General features: G+C 40.3%; 1 protein-coding gene across 1 annotated transcript in view; it reads right to left on the bottom strand.

Moving 5' to 3' along the window:
• The window catches only part of trim44 (tripartite motif containing 44), a 51,481-nt gene that overhangs the window by 27,603 nt on the left and 6,712 nt on the right, over window positions 1-17,166 (bottom strand). Inside the window, exons 4-5 of the mRNA XM_058644335.1 lie at window positions 7,836-8,129; window positions 783-805 (exon numbers count right to left, since the gene is read on the bottom strand). Of these exons, the coding sequence (XP_058500318.1) occupies window positions 783-805; window positions 7,836-8,129 (317 nt within the window). The remainder of the gene's footprint in view (window positions 1-782; window positions 806-7,835; window positions 8,130-17,166) is intronic.

The following is a 17,166-nucleotide window of genomic DNA, read 5'->3' as shown; positions in this document are numbered from 1 at the left end:
CTGTAGATCAGTTAAAAAGACTTAACAATCCAGAAAATGTGGGTTAATCTCCAACATTTAGCAAGGAAATGTCTAAAATCTCCATATTTAACAGAGGAGTCTGGTGAATTTAGCGACAGCCCTGCTGGAAGCCTGCGACCGCGAGCGACGACCCACATCGCACCCCCTGCCGCTGTATTTCAGTTCAGTGACTGTGTCAGACGGAGTCTGTGCTCCGGTCGTGGAGGAAGTACTGAATAAATCTTTTTAAATAACTGATTCTAATGATTCAGTTACACTGAAAACAACTGCTTTACAAGTCACCAGTCACTCGTTTGTGTGTGTCGCGTATAAAACTAAGTCACGGCAGTTTCATGCAGCTGTGCTGTGATGACCCCTCCCACGTTGAGGAGGTACTGTAATGGAAAACCAGCCAAACCGTGTAAAGTCGAGCCGAGACGGTACTATATAGCAGAAAAATGCCAATAGAAATTTTCTACATCTATCACAGTAAAAGAGGAATGTTACTGCTTTATTTGAGCTTATTAGATGCCTAATGTGTGTGAAGACTCACATATATAAGGTGTTCATTTCATGTATTTCAATGTAAACTCTATACATTGCCAGGGATCAGCAGACTTGACTCCCTGTTGTCGGAGACTAGTTTCTTTGTTGCAGTGCAGAGAATGACCCTGAAACAACTCACCATCTGCACCACAGCGCCTTGTGCGAGTTCAAAACAAAGCTTTAGAAGCTGCTAGTTTCCGTGCAAGGGTAAGTAAATGTAAAGAACAGTGGCTTACCTTGGCCTGGCTTCAGTGCCGCGCTGAAACAAGGAGACAGAGGGGGAGAAGGGGAGAGGGAGGGAGAGAGAGAGAGAGAGAATAAAACATATTTATATATTTGCACAGGTGTTGCAGATAACAAATGGAAGGTAAACAACCTCATATACAACTCGGTCCACAGCTGGTGGTTTCTAAACCTGACCAATTAATTTTTTCGGTTTCATCCACAGTTCTGCTCATGTAAATTCATGAGCTTTTTAAAGGAGCAGCTTGAGGAATGAGCTGCAAACATTATTCATGGGCTGGCTTCTTCCTCCTTTTTCTTTTTTTTTATTTATTATTATTTAATTTTGACTCGGACGTGAACATTATATTTCAGTGTCAGAATGATGGAATGCGATTTGTTGACTTCCAATATGTGAAACGCAGGCAAACTGAAAGCCAAAGGATTATTTGTGCATGGCATGCAGTGTTATTTTTTTATTTTTTTATTATCACATTTCAATTTCAGTTAATTCCGAAGTCAATTCCTGAGGTGAGGTAATTATATAATTTCACAAGGCTTACTTATTTAAATAATAGCCATACGATTTAGCCATATGATAAATGGACTTCCATTTAGACAGCACTTCCCTGGCCTGTCAGTCAGTCCGTGCACTTCACTGTACATGCCTCATTCACACAGATACACATGCCTGCACACATACGCAGTTCACACAGTGACGATGCAGCATCAGGAGCAGTTAGGGGATCTGCTCAAGGACATTTTCTGACACACTATGAAAGAGCTGGAGACTGAACCAAGGAGAAGTAGACACAGGACTGCTCTGCTCAGCATTTCACATGCCAGTTTCACAGCTCGGGTATCCTGTAAGCATATGGGAAATGCTTGACATTGCTAAAGTCAAAACTCCACTTAAGCCACTCATGATCATAGTTGCTCCTTTTGCCTCTTTTATTAGCTTCAAAATTCTGCCACGCACTAATTGCACTGTGAAACGGGACCAAAATGACCAGTGCTAAAAAGGCTGATGCAGATTAACTCGCAGCGTCTTGAAGGCAGTGACTCCTGAGCAGCAACAGCAGATGACAGGAGAGAAGATGAGTGGAAGCTCTGGAGCATTGAATGGCTGTCTGCATCACTTTAAATTTAATTAGCTTCAGATCTGGCCAAATATGTGGTTTCAAATATTGGAGCGCAGTGAGATTTTTCTTGGTTTACTATGTCAAATACCTCAGCCGACTCAAATAAAAATCAATTTGGGGAATCAGGATGGAAAACCAAAAAGAAAAACTATTGACTGGATTCCTCTCCACAAAGCACACATTTCTTAATTGGTTAACTATTATTGGACACAGATTGTACAGGCTAACTGCAACCAGCACAGAAAATGTCAATTACATTTTTAAATTGTACTAAAGTGAATAAAAGCTATATTTAAGGGGAGATGTGCATATTCAAAATCAACACTGACATTTAATATAATTTAAAAAATGATTTAACTCATTATTTATTATTATTCTTTATTTATTTATTTATTTATCAATGATTATTAATTATGATTGAACTTCAAAGCCAACTTGCGGTTATTAAGGTCATTTCACTGATGCCACCGGATCAGCGCCTTTGTCCCCCCCTCAAAATACTCAGAGCGGTGGAGAAATGGAGCAGGGAGCAGCTCATTTTATCCAAAAAAAACCTTTGTTGGCCTGTTTTTGCACATTGGGAGACAAATACTCCGAAAAATATCTTTTATACTGCTCAAATTTCTATATTAAAATGCAAAATTTCTTATTCGTGTGCAACTGCAGCGTTTTTTATCTAAATAAAAACTCTAAAGTATTTCCTTGACTTTAAACTGTCAAAACACTCATTTAACATTAGCAGTAAATTGTAAATAACTGCCAGATATTGAAAGTTCAAAAGCGTTACACTTACTCACAGAACATTTGTTGGCCCTTTTATCAGCAATTACCAGTTTGCAATAGTAAATAGAAAAATCAAACCTTGAGGGGAAAATAACAGATACTAATTTCCCTACGATATGCATGGCTTTGGGCAGTTCACACAGAAATGTGGTCTTTCAACACTGAGAACATGTAGATTAGGCTTGGTCTTAATATTTACAATAAACCCAACTTCATCTGCAATGACTTGGGGGGAACCAACCTTTGCATAGAAAATAAATTTACATTTCTTTAACTCAACCTTATTTCAAATGTAAACACAGTGATGGAAACAGGAAAAAGTCTGGGGGGTTTCTTAGAGCATGAGGGGATTGCAACTGGCTCAAGCGATGAATTTTAAATAATTTATTACCTTTTATCAACTTTCCAATGCTTTATATTATATTAACTTATTCCAAAAATACATTTGTATTAAATCCTGAAATATATACAGGCTTTGATGTTATAAATCAACCTTGAAGCAATTTCTCTAGACCTGGATCAAGAGTCAGGGTTAGGTCACAGGCTCTTTGCTGTGCCTGACTTATGAGCCATCTTGGCTTAGTTTTCTAATGCCGGGGGGAGGGGGGGGTTTACGGCTTTAACAGCATTGAACATCCGCCTCCACTTTTCATAACATGATCACAGGCTGAAGGCATACATGTGAAAATGTGGTCAGATGCAATTACACAGTGGAGTCGCTCATGTAAACACAAACCGGCTGGCACATATACACAGCCATGCCCACACCAGCATACTGTTGATATTCTACATTTCTCTACAATCAGGGAGGTTTAATGGTTTATATTATCTACTGTGGGTTAGGGTTACATACTGTATTAATATATTAATAATTACTCACAATGCACCAAATTACTACATCAACCTTTTGGCAAATGAGGTGACGCTAATAAAGACAGATGTTCTGCTTCAAAATATCTTCTTAGGAGTTAAAATTACATTAAAACTATACTTCTTAACCCTTAGAACCACAACCTAGGCAATCTGATGAAAAACATATATTTTCACCAACTATATAAAGAAAACTGGGCAAAAACTACTCAACACGTGGCTCTTTTTTATGAACAAAAAAGAAAAGAAAAACGCTCTATTGTCTTACTTCTGCACAATAATTGCTACTTTATATTACTACTAGAAATGCGATATAAAATTAATTATAACCTTGACACAACAACACATATGAAGTCTGAAGTCAGTTTAAAGCCTGAATATGTGACCTATGAACACACACCCCCAGGATGTCCATATAAGGAGTTGTGTGTTATTCCCACAGCAATTTACTATGGTACACCTGCGGCAAGGGTTAAGTATCATTTGTGACTTGAAAGACTTTAAAGGTCTAGTGTGTAACATTAAGGGAGGTTCAATGGCAGAAAAAGAACCCACAAGTATGTGTGTGAAAGTGTGTAATTTGTAATGAAATAAATAAAAAATCTGGTGATTTTGGCAGCCTTAAAAGGAGATTGTTTTAACCTACAACACCTACACCCATTGTTTTCCCTTTGAATGTGTATTCAGAATCTATTCTCTCTGAATCGGTCTGAAAAGTGCTGAATGGTACAAATGTCTCTGTGCTTACACCAGTCAGTGTCCTGCCAACAAGTGACAGTGTATTAATTACTGTACAATGATAAGTAAATGTATAGAGTGCATACCTACTGGCACTTTTTTAATGAAAACATGGAGATAATAAATGGACCAAGACAAAGTCTATTAATATATTATTCCTCTGGTAGTTGTTGATTACTCATTTTACAAAAAGCTTTTTTTTCTCCCCCCTTGCTGACCCCATTTATTGTGTATGTCTGTGTGTGTGTGTGTGCGCGTGCATCTACAACTCTACAGCTGTTTTACCCTGTCTACATTAAGAGTAAGACATGAGATTATTAAGACAGTCTTTGGTGTTTTGTTTGTTTGATAATCATAAAAACTAACTTTGGGGAGTTTGATTTCAGGCAGGTGAGAAAAACTTGACATCATATTTTCTGTATTTTAAGCTGCAGTTGTACTTGTTAGACGTGCTTACTGAAGCTGCTAGTCTTTCGATTCTTGTTAGAAAAAACATAGGAATCAAGGTTTTTCTTCATAGTGCCTGTGGCTATGACTGTAGCTCTCCAACAACAGGAGGACAGTATACTGTGCAGAGAGCGAAACAAAAAACCAACAACAAACAGGGTCATTATATTGAACTATAAATATAATTTAAGTCTCAATTCAGCTGTCATAATCAAGTAATTGCAGCGTCCCTCGATTTGGATGTAGCACTTGCTCATATTTGTCGATTTTGATTATTTGGCAATTAACTGCACAGTTCTTTTCAATAGTATCACAGACATGGAGTCGCCTTTATAGTTCAAAGTAACCGCAGTAAAGAGCCAAGTGAAGGATTGTGGTTCAATTTGCCATTTTTAGAAACAGGCAGACAGTGACATAGTGAGTGAACAAGTAGGAGGATTAATGTCTGAGTCAGTGTTTCCTCTGGATCCAGGAGGATTCACGCTGTACAACAAATATAGCTGCTGGTGCTGGTGAGTTAACACGAACTTGATGCATCTCCTCCTCTCAACAACTGTTTTGGTATAACCCTCATAATTTATTCACGTCAGATCCCACTGTCTCTCACAACTCGCCCCAACTCCACAAACACACTTGCACACAACTCTCTTTGAGTTATACACACATAAACAGAAAGATATACACTCACCAAATGCATGAATTGCTGCATAAGCCCCCACTTTACACCCACACACATTTCTCCTGTGGCCATACGTCTCCAAATAACACTGACTGTGGCTTAATATGGCAATTCAGTACTCAGGCCAATAATAACCGACTCGTGAAAAACAAACAGGGTAACCATTGGCATTCAATTAGGGCCTTAATGAACCTGGCCCCCAACGGAATCATTTCTCAGCTTGAGAAGCAGTCTCTTGAACCATTACTGCAGCCTCCCTCACACTGCACAGCACCACCAGGGAACACTCAGGCCCTACTTTCTCAACTGTGGGGACTAAAATACAATAAATGAAGAGAAGACGCAAAGGGATATTTTAATTTGGGGGCGATGAGCAGTAAAAGGCTCCCTCTCGCTAGTGTTCGAATGAGAGATGGTGGAGTGAAATGCTGCAGACTCTGAAGTCATCTAAGTGCATTAAGAAGGCTCGCACTTGGAGACGCGCTTTAAGTATATGCAAATGCACAGATTGTAAACTGTAACTGCTCACATGGTGTGGTGTAAACAGTGCTTTGGAATGAGGGCCTAACTTTGACTAAAGGGCTGGTACATTAAAAAAAAGAAAGGAAGAGTGAACACAGCTGCTGCATTTATAACCAGAGGACAAACATAGACGCAGATTCATTCTTTAAGCATCCACGTAAACATGAATGTCTTCACCCGCCCATGTCCGGCACCCCTGTGGTTTGTGAGTGCTCCAACTGTACGAGTGGTAGGGGTGCTGAAATTAATCGTTCGTGCGATGCGGACAGGGGCGATTATGCATCGATGCAGTGACGCACCATAATCGATTACAGCCTACTAACGTAACTTGTTGGTTTTCGGGCCGCGCCACTTCATTGTTCATATGAATGCAATCACAGCCATGTACACCCACACAGAAAGGCGTAATGACAGCGTAAAGTATGAAAGGGCCCAGAGTTGGACTCATGCCTCATCAGCACAACAGCGCAGGATTTATTTGCATCCAAGTACCTAATAATATAAGTGAACGTTGGAAGAGAAAACTGCATTTTTCCACTTCTCTAAATATTGCTTCTCCGAGTAAATACAGCCAGCCTTTCCTTTCATGTAGAACAAAACTATATATCGTGGCAGCTGCTTACCATATTTATTTTGCTATATTGACTATGCTGCAGGTGCCACACAGTCATTAGGAAGATAATTCTGACAGTGGAATCATGCCTGGCTGATCCCAGGCTGCTGAAGCATCTTTAAGCAAAGCAACAAGCCTTGTCGAGCAGGAAGTTTTCTTTCCAGTCCACGACCACACAAAGACAGGTTGAGATGCCACAGCTGATTAGCCCCTGCAATGATTTATCGACAATAACCATTTAAAGCATCCCCCGCCGAAGTCTATGCAAATTTTAAAAAAAAAAGCTTTGTGCTGGTTGGACAACTCTAATTGTTTATTGTCAAGAGCAATAGGGCCTGTTTTTAAAAGGCTCCCAGCAGTAAAAGCTTTAGCACTCGCTCTTCTGTATGTTCAAAGTTTACATTCATTAATTATTGACCCCTCTTGCTTGTCTTTTCAGATACAAGCAGACCTTATGAGGAGTTATAATGTTGTCAGCCTTGCTCAGTCATGAGCCGCAGAATCTGGACAATATGCAAACAGCTTTTAAATCTCAATGAAAATCTGACAAACTTAGTTTACACTATTCACTCAAGGATCAAAGTGGATCAAAGGTAATTTGTCAGAGAAACATTAGCAGATACAGAAACTTCCTTAATTAAAATGAATAATTACACTGTAGGTCCCATCAAATTACTGATGTTTGTTTTAAATCAGTGGTGTCCAGACTATTTTCAACAAGGGCCATATTTTAAATGTCAAGATTTCCGGGGGCAATTTTATAAAAATGTTATTTTCATTGTCACAATTATCATTTTTAAATATTAATGTAACCAAATCTAAGCTGTGCAGAAGTGGAAAAATTAAAAAAAAGAAAATTTCTTTGCATATCTGGAATCAAATAACATAATATGTTTTGAGTGCATATAGCTGTCCATCACAGGTGGGTTTCAAACCCAGGACTCAAATCCTTACCAGCTGAGCTAACAAAGGTCAATTTTGGCCATAAATAATACATTATAAAACCGAATCTGCTGGCCCTACAACATCTCACAGAGGGCCATGATTGGCCCGCGGGCCGGACTTTGGACACGCCTGCTTTAAATAATGCATAAAAAGTACATCATCAAGAAAATGTCCGCTTTATTCAAAAATAATAGTTGTTATAAAATGGGTGTAAATGTGAGAAAACTGTCCAAAATGTTAATATATCATACACATATTTTCTCTTGTGACCCTCTCCTATCACTTTACTGTTAAGTGAGTGGAACTCAAAGTGCTGACGTCTTCTTACCTTGTACTTCTGGGATGGTCCAGGTACTGCAAGAGCCGCTGCTATCACAGCAGGACTCGCCGACTCCGCCTCGGCTTTTTCAAGCAGACACAGCTGGTCCGTGATGTTAACCAGCTCCTTCTGCAGCCTCTCCGTCTCCACAGAGATCTCTGCGATCTTCTCCGCGGCGCTCGCTGTCAGGAACGCCTCCTTGAGGTCCACCAGGTGAAGGGTCCTCTTCTGCTCCAGGAGCACCAGCTTGCGTAGTTCATCAAACTGCTCGGTAACATAGTCCTCCAGCTCATCTGTGGTCATCTAAGGGGTGTGAAGGAGACAGGGGGGGGGGGGGGGGTAAATGCATGAACTGGTTGAACTGCTATTTCAAAATGAAATACCTCAGAAAGGGTATTGAAATTAACTAATATAAAAGGCATAAGAAAACTCAAAAATGAGCACGTAAAAAAGAGAGAAGTGCTTGAGTAAAAATTAAAAATATTGCAACAAAATAAAAAGAACGTAGAATGATCACAGTACAGGTGGCAGACAGAAACATACTTTTTTTTACTTTGAAAACAGCCAATTGATTGCTTGAGAATGTTCAATACATGAAGGTTAGTGTAAGATTAGGTGGAATTATTTCTAATGTGGCAAAAATGGAATTCCTTGAATTGTTGTTTTCAAAACAACAGAATCAAGAGCAAGCCATTAGGTTTTTAAAGGACGAGGTAAACATCGCTTTACTTTCAAAGATAACTAAAGGCTAACATAGATTATCCTACAGGCTTGGAAGGAAAGAGTGAGGTGAGAGATATTCAGCTGCAACTTCCCCAACAGATATTACTTAACTCTACACACTGTATCTTCAACTCCATGCGTCCTATATATAGATAGAGAGCTCAAAGGCTCCTTCTAGCACAGCAGGCCATCTGTTTGGCTTTCAAGGAACTTGAACCGCGCACTGAGACTCCTTTTTAAATCCTACGCCTGTTCCCCACTGAGGCTCTCCTTAGATGTGACTCATTAGACTAAAACACAACAAACCTGATTCATCCATTCAATCCTTCCCACTACAAAATGACCATGATATTTGTCTTAAAAACATTGTATAATCAGTTTAATTAATAAACACCAGTTGCTGGCTCTTTCTTCTTCCCTTCATCAGAACTTTACTTTCTGCCTTTCCATCTATTTTATCTCATTTCCCCTCAGCCTTCCTCTGTGAAGTGGGGCAGGGAATCATCAGTCTTCACTGATGTTGGCAGAGCCAAGGCCCCTGAAGCCCAAGGTTTTATTGCATACTTGCCATTTCTGCGCAAGCAATCAGATTCTCCAAATAGCCCATTAAACCGAGCGCAAGACGAAGAGTTTTTAATTGACTTTGAGCTGGGAAAAACACGCACATTGTTAATTCTGAAACCGACAGTCAGAGTTAGTTAACAACTAATTGAAAAGAGTAATTTTTCCTTTTTGCCTCACCAATATCAACGCCACGAAAACACCTTGTTTGCGACAAGGGGAAAAATAAACCACAACTGGTTTGCATTACCAACATGTTCCATTTAGGCGGCGTGCATTTGTGAATATAAAAGACAGGAGCGAATAGAGTGGCACTTTCCAAATTCATCTTTTATGCAACTCTGAATGAATGAGGTCCTTATGCTTTATTTTACAGAACAATGGAACAAAGTGCTCAAATAAAATGAACCCACAGTAAATTACGACACAGGCTGATTAAACCTTTTAGAAGACTCATCATTTTAAATGTGAGCAGTGAGCACTTACAAAACACATTAAAATATGACACAGTATTTATTACTTCATTTTGTGCAGTCACTGGAAATTAATGCTTAGGCTGTTGCTCATGTTCATGCTCCAGCTCCAACTCAGGTGACATCAGGACTGCCCAAAGTCTTTTTGGCTCTGAACAGAATTAGATTTTGGGGTTCTGACCACCACAGTACTGTCAATAACATCACCAATTTTCAACGGTTGACCATTCACGCGGCTTCAGTAAATACACCACATCCTTCCTGCCCTATCTAGGCGATTAAGGCCACATTTATGTGCATGTATCTGCAACTCCAGAGGACTGCTCCAATCTGCATGATGTAAATGTGGAGGGCAAATGAATTGCTAAACACGGGGTCCATGCATATTTTGTAGCTAAAGATAAGCACAATTTTTACTTGCAAATAAGAAGGTGAATTCATGGTTATTAGCATTCTTTGGATTAGCAGCATAAATCATAACAACAATGCAAAACGCAAGAACAATAGCTGGGAGGACACAATCATAAAATGTATCATCTTAAGCTCCTCGTGTGTCACTATTCTGGCACGTTTTATCACCACATCGCCCAGCCTCCAGGATTCCTGCAGAGCCCCCTCTGCCCTCTCGTGTGCACATGGCCTCAGCGGCAGATGGGAGCCGTGATCCTGGATCAGTGCTCTTTGTGTTTGTTGAGCAGGAGCCCTCTGCCCTTGGACCTTTTACTCTGACAGAGTTTCCCTGAGAATTTGTTCTGCTAGCAAGGAGGGAGCATTCATGCGTGCTAATCTTCATTTGCATTGCTGCGAGCTGAGGCCACGGAATGAGGCCTTGGGAGAGGTAGCGGCATGCGACTTACAAGGACACGGTTGGAGTGAGGACACGGTGGGGGTGGGGGTGAGAGAGAGAGAGAGAGAGAGAGAGAGAGGGAGATTTAGGACAGCAATTTCAGAAAGCAAACAGGTAGAAAGCCTCCTGAAACACAATTTGGCTCCTGTAATCTGACATGCTTTGTAATATTACATTAGAACTGTTGTCTGACATATTCATTAACATGTAAGCAAAACATTTAAGAAACTTGTGTATGCAATAGAATCTGCCGTCAAAATTATACTGAAGTTGTGAAATTTGTGGGAAAAGGAGAATAATACTACAGGTGTTTCTTCAGAGACCTCAAACTAGAACTATGTAAAGCATGACATACACTGCCTGGCCAAAAAAAAAGTCGCCACCTAAAAAAAGGGTCACATTGGACCGCCTTGAGCTTTGATTACGGCACTCATTCACTGTGGCATTGTTTCCATAAACTACTGCAATGTCACAAGATTAATTTCCGTCCAGTGTTGCATTCATTTTTCACCAAGATCTTGTATTGATGATGGGAGAGTCTGAACAAAGCCTTCTCCAGCACATCCCAAAGATTCTCAATGGGGTTAAGGTCTGAACTCTGTGGTGGCCAATCCATGTGATGAAAATGATGCTCCCTGAACCACTCTTTCACAATTTGAGCCTGATGAATCCTGGCATTGTCATCTTGGAATATGCCCATGTCATCGGGGAAGAAAAAAATGCATTGATGGAATAATGTGGTCATTCATTATATTCAGGTCTGACATAATGTTGTATAATGAACCTAGACCTGACCAACTGCAGCAACCCCTTACCTATTTGCTTAGTTAAATCCAGGTGGCGACTTTTTTTTTGGCCAGGCAGTGTAGTAGTAGGGGTTGGTGATATATATCGTCACCCTAAAGTAAACAGTCCCTGCCAGTTTCACTCGCCAGGCGTCACTACTTGGGCGAAAGTTACCTGGTAGAAGAAGAGGGATTTTTTTTGCCCCATACACGTTCAAAACATAGACTTGATGCATTATGTTCTCTATGATGTGAATAAATGGAGAAATCTCGCACTTTTTTCGCAGACGTTTTGTTTTCTTTAGTTACACAGATATCGCGATATATCGTGATATTATTGGTATCGTGGACTATGCATTTGTATCACATCGCGAGGCACCCTGTGATTCTCTACGCCGTACTAACACTTTAAATGTAAAAGTTCAAATGGAATTCCCATCACACACTTCCGTACGCGGCTGTGACGTTGACAGCCATTACCGAAAAGCTGCAGAGGTTTGCAAATTAAAAGACTAAAGTATTTGGTGAGATATCATTTGAAAATGAAAGTGAGCTTTAAAAAACTCTAACTTAACTTGAATTAGAATAGATTTTCAGATGTATATATTTTGTACAAGAAATAAGGAAAGACGGAGTATTATTTTATCTTACTTTGACATTATGAAGATGAGCTTTCAAATGGTTAAATTATTTATTGCTCTAACGCCCCCGTCAGTGCTGGTGCTGCTGCTTATTTAGAGGTCTGTTTTGTTTGATGCTTAAAAAGGGGCCTAGAAAGCATTAATAGAGAATTAGGAGCAAATGGATTTGAACTGTCCTTGCCCTTGGCAATAGTGGCCCTTTTCCAAGTCAACACTACTCACTCCCTCTTGCTCTTTTTGTCACACTCACACATGCTCTTTTATGTTGATTCACCAATTTGGCCTCTAACAACACACAGTAAAGTTCATTTGAAGAACAGTGCATGTTAACAAGTCATACAAAATGATAAAAAAAAAAAGGGGTGGGGGATAAAGAATGAATAAAAATGAGCCAGAAAGCCTTGGTTTTAAAAAAGCCAAGTTTCAAAATGCAGCACCTTTTTATTGGTTTTAAATATAGGTGTAGCAATGTCAGCCAAACAACTTTCTGGAAAATGACATCAAGTAATTCAATTAAAATGCTGTGGCCAAAGACAGAAGGGGAATGACGCCCGTAAAGAGCGATGGGAGAGTGGGACCAGGGAGGAGGAAGAAAAGGACGTGGTAGACGGAGACGAGAAAAAGCAGGAGGAGTAAAGCTAACAGCAGCAGCAGCCCAATCTTTTTATGCCTCTCCTGCTGATTCCTCTGCGTTGGCTCGCTAAGACAGCTTTAATGTGTCTGCTGCTCTTGTAGATTTTATGAGACGAGAAGAATGGATGTAGCCACTGCACATGCATACACAGTTGTGACGCTTGCTGTGCTACTTTCGGATATCAGACTCCTCTCTCTCTCTGCAGCTGTAGAGAGGAGAGCAGGGTGTGCCACAGAGGACAACACACATGGCACAAAGTGAGTAAATAAAACATGAGGCAGGGTAAATAGGCTAGATACCTGCTGTCGTGGTCTGAAGCCACATTCTGCTTCAAATATCACGGCGGCTTTTCTGTGCAGGCTCCAGTCCTGTTTATGGCCTGCTTATGGCTGTTAGAGAGTGTTTAGTTGCTGGCCTCTTTTTGTCTCAGGTTGATATTGGAGATACTACAGGTTAGTGTCTCTGTCCACCTTGTCCAAACTTGTCTCCCTGCAGTGTAGGATTTTTCAACCAGGGCTTTATGTTTATAAATGTGGATTTGTAAGTAATAGTAGTTAATAATTATTAATAATAGTTCCTCCCAAAACTTTTAGAATTGGTCCAGGGGATCAGTTCAGCCAGCAGCTGTGACACAGCATTAATGGCAACAATGCAATTTAAAATCTGCAGCATTCTACATCGCGTTGTGTGGTTTCATTCAAGGTCACGCGTACAGGACACATGACTTTTTGTCCCTTTAAAGATGAGTCATTATGCATTATGCAACAGGGCCACTCTGATCACCCCTCAATTTCCCAAGCATATCAGGCAACTATGGTTGCCACTTCATAATGTAAAACGCATGTTCTGACGCCGCTAACTGGTTCTCTCCAGCAAAAAAGCATTTTAATCTCAATGCGACTTCCAAATAAAAATAAAAGTTAAATAAATAAATAAATAAATATATATAACTCCTAGCTCTATAATAATAAGTAGTTATTTTAGACAGGCTGCCATCTAGGCCCCTCGTGTTATGTTACGCCTCTGGTCTTCCATTAATATGTATGCAGCCTCATTACTGTTTTTTTTTTTTACATTATATTCCATTCCACTATGGAGACGAGAGATATGAGCTCAACAGATACCGAACGTAAAAAATCCCCACACCTGCGGCAACGTACGTAATTAAATGGGCTGGATTTAATAATCTAACAGCAGCTAAGGGTTAAATCTCCCCGTCCACTCCCCATCTCCACACAAACAGCTGCTCACACCTCTTCATCCCTCAAGTCCTTATGGATGTCAGCCTCAGGCAATTTAACCTCTTCCAACTTCCAAGAGCCATCTCCCTTTCTCTCTCTCTCGCTCTCTTTGCTTCTGTCTCTTTCCATCTTTCTCACAACAAACACACACACACACACCCTTCTTCTCTCTGACGGTTGCCTGTCATGCATAATAAGAAACGCTGACATTTCAGAGTGCGGAAGGGACATGCCGACAGATCCGAGTAATGTTCTCCGACCCTGTGCCCTGTGACGGAGCAGGTAAGTGGTTTTCACCCCACACTGCACCGAAACAATGAAGGAGCAGGAGACTGTGTACAAGAAAATGTACAAGAAGTCCTTGGGGCAGCATTGACGGTTCGGTATGATAATAGACATAATAACCAATCAAATTAACCTTCTACATTATCCCGCTGTGCTTGTGTCACATTCCTGCAGGCCCTGAGTAATGCTGTTGTGTGCCACTGCTCCCTGGTGATGGGTTTTTAACACAGTTATGCAGCTGAGGCAGAGCATAGGGCAGAACAGGAGCTGCAGGTGTGGTTGAGGGAGCAGGTGCAGCAGCTACCACCTGTAAGTAAGCTGAGCTCATAGAGCGAGCCGTGTGTCTCTTATGGTGGGGTAGTGGTAAGCACTTTTGTCTCACAGTCTGGGATCTTTCTGTGGGGAGTTTGCATGTTCTCCCCGTGTCTGCGGTCAGGTTGGCGGCTCTGATCAGCCCTCCATCTGACTGATTCTTTCCTTTTCATCCTGCCTCGTCCACCTTATATTTTAATCTTTTTTAATCCCCTACTGTGTCATACAGAACTATTTAATGTCAGATTTGATTTTTAGAGGCCGAACAAGCCCAAGGTCACAAAATTCAGTTTTGAGTGGCTTTTGTTTTGGTTGATGACTGCAGCGACACAGTGTGTGTGAAATGGAACTCGGGCTTTCAGGCAGCAACCGAGCGGAGGTGAGGGTTTAAAAAAAAGGTTAACAATATAATTTCTACCTGGGACCTTTTGTTTCATGTGACTGACAGAGACAATCTGTGGGACACAATGTCACTCTTTTCATCAGCAGTGAGGGCAGCCTCACTGTGAGTACAGAGGCGTGGGTGTGAGTGGATTTAAGACATGAACAGGAAATCTGTACAACTAACTTTGTGAACGTTAGTAATGATTTAAATGTACTTTTTGGTGCCATCAGCATTAGTGTTACACAGAGCCCCATAAGATTGGAAGGTGCTTTTTAACATTTTTCCACCTCATTTATTTATATGGAGAAGTAAAAAAATATTACAAGCCTTTTGCAATTTAACAGAGTGTGTAATACACCATATCCACTTAAACTGAAAGGGTTCAAAACAGCTAGAGGGCATTCACTGTTCAAGTTCCTTCTCTATATTTTATACACAATGATGTCTACGGCACAGTCACTTTCAAAACACAACCTCTCACTAAGCACTGACGTGACGTGATCAGTCAAAAACAAATGTGCCACCGACGGAGGCCTGGAAATGACACGACTCGGTGATCACACAATGACGCCGGTACTCCTACACTTGAAGCACAAAATACATCAGCACAAAAACCCCAAAAGGAAAGAGATCTGTTGTGTGTGAAAAGAGGCGGCATGATAAATATATGGAGTGAAATATTTGGCTCTCATGTTTACTACCCGGTGTCTTTATGACATAATCTCTTTTTAATCCCTTTTTATCTCATTCTAGACCGCTGTGTCTCCATTGCTGCAGTGTCTAAACCGCTGCAGTGCTTACTGCTGTACCCACTGAATTAGAAATGAGTGGTGGTGGGTTTTTTTTACTCCTCTATGGCTCCCAAGTTGGAACCCGTTTCTGTACAAAGTTTTTCTTAAAAGAGAAGAAGAAACATACAAAAGCAAATAAGAGGATTTGAGGACAAAGGGAAACACAAGAACATAGTTTTAAATCTGATCATAAGCAATTAGTTTGAGTGTAAAATGTAAATGGATTTCTGCATATATTTAATAAGCTCCCTTTTCGCTTTAATGACCTGCATTGAAGCTGGAATGGGCTCCATAAATATATATGTATAACAAAATCAGGCGACTCATGTTATTTCATTATGATCCGACTATGCTACAAAGTTTCTTGTGATGTGTTCAAATGAAACGATAACCGGTCAACGGGTTGCGATGAGGTGATGACGGAGGGAAGACCACGACAGGCAAGACTCCTTATTCCCCGACTCCTTTCTATTCTATGGTATTTGAGGTGTGTTCCGAGCCATTATCCTGCTGCAGTATGAATCTGCAGTCTGAATAAATTTAACCTTGATCAGGGTGTTTAGTCAGTTCTGCACACGTATTCAAATCCAGGAAGGGTAAAACACCTCCAGACTTGCTTATTTCCACGACCACATTTATCTGTCAGTTTGATGCATTGTGGTACGATTCTCTCTCCCCCGTTTCCCTTACTCACATAAACCTTTCAAACATGGATTCATCAATAAAGAGTACTCGGCTCCTCACTGTGAAATGTTTATTATTTACGTACAAGCATCTAGCATGATTTCCAATCCTGAGAAATTATTTAGAGAGCTGCTACTCATCTTCTAAAACCACTACAAGACTGGTTTCTTTAGACATTTGTTAATCAGAGCTGTGTGATGGTCACTGTTGATAGATCAGATCCAGTGTCTGTGACGCATTTAAGAATTAGGACAACCTGAGTTAAGCTGAGTGTGATCTGAATGCTTCAAAGTAAGGGATAGAACCCGAGGAACTCTGCTGGCCTTTTGTACAAAGTAAATTAATAAGAGCTTCAAATGTTGCAGACTTGTCTTTGCACACCACATGTGCTTGTTTTTTTGTTTTTTTTCCATCAAATCCAGTCACATCAACAGCAGAATTTAACTGAGCAATATTACAGCGTTGTTTGAAAGACATCCAGAAGTACATCCCTAAGCAGTGAAGGGGTAATTATTCAGAACTTAACGCTGTTTATTTGCGTCTCTATTGATGTGCAAGGACATTTTTACATTTCTTAAAATAAATTATAATAATTATTAAATTATTTTCAGGTTTATATATCATTCCAAAAAGGTTTTCAAAGTGGTCTCAAGTGTGCGGATCTGACTCTTCTGTACGTCTTTTAAACAACTTATGTTTTGTAATAGTAATGTTGTGTAAGAGTGTGGTTTAATAAAATATGTGTGGTGTTTTTTTTTTTGCTGTACAACATTTTGCCCCTCAGGAATCATAAAGATACTTTTGAACTTTCTGTGTAAACAACTTATAAAAGTAAGCTGAAGGGAGAAAAGTGTACTAAGCTACGGCAGCTGATTTGTTACAGTAAAGTCACCTGTTTGGGCATTTTGGAAAACAATTACAATCTAAATCACAGCAGCCATTACAGCTACACCTTATGTTTGCTACAGTTGATCAGCT

Source organism: Solea solea, chromosome 12 (assembly GCF_958295425.1).
Source record: "Solea solea chromosome 12, fSolSol10.1, whole genome shotgun sequence".
Classification (NCBI taxonomy): domain Eukaryota; kingdom Metazoa; phylum Chordata; class Actinopteri; order Pleuronectiformes; family Soleidae; genus Solea; species Solea solea.
The sequence above is the reverse complement of the archived record's forward strand: the minus strand, read 5'-3'. Positions and strand labels throughout refer to the sequence as shown.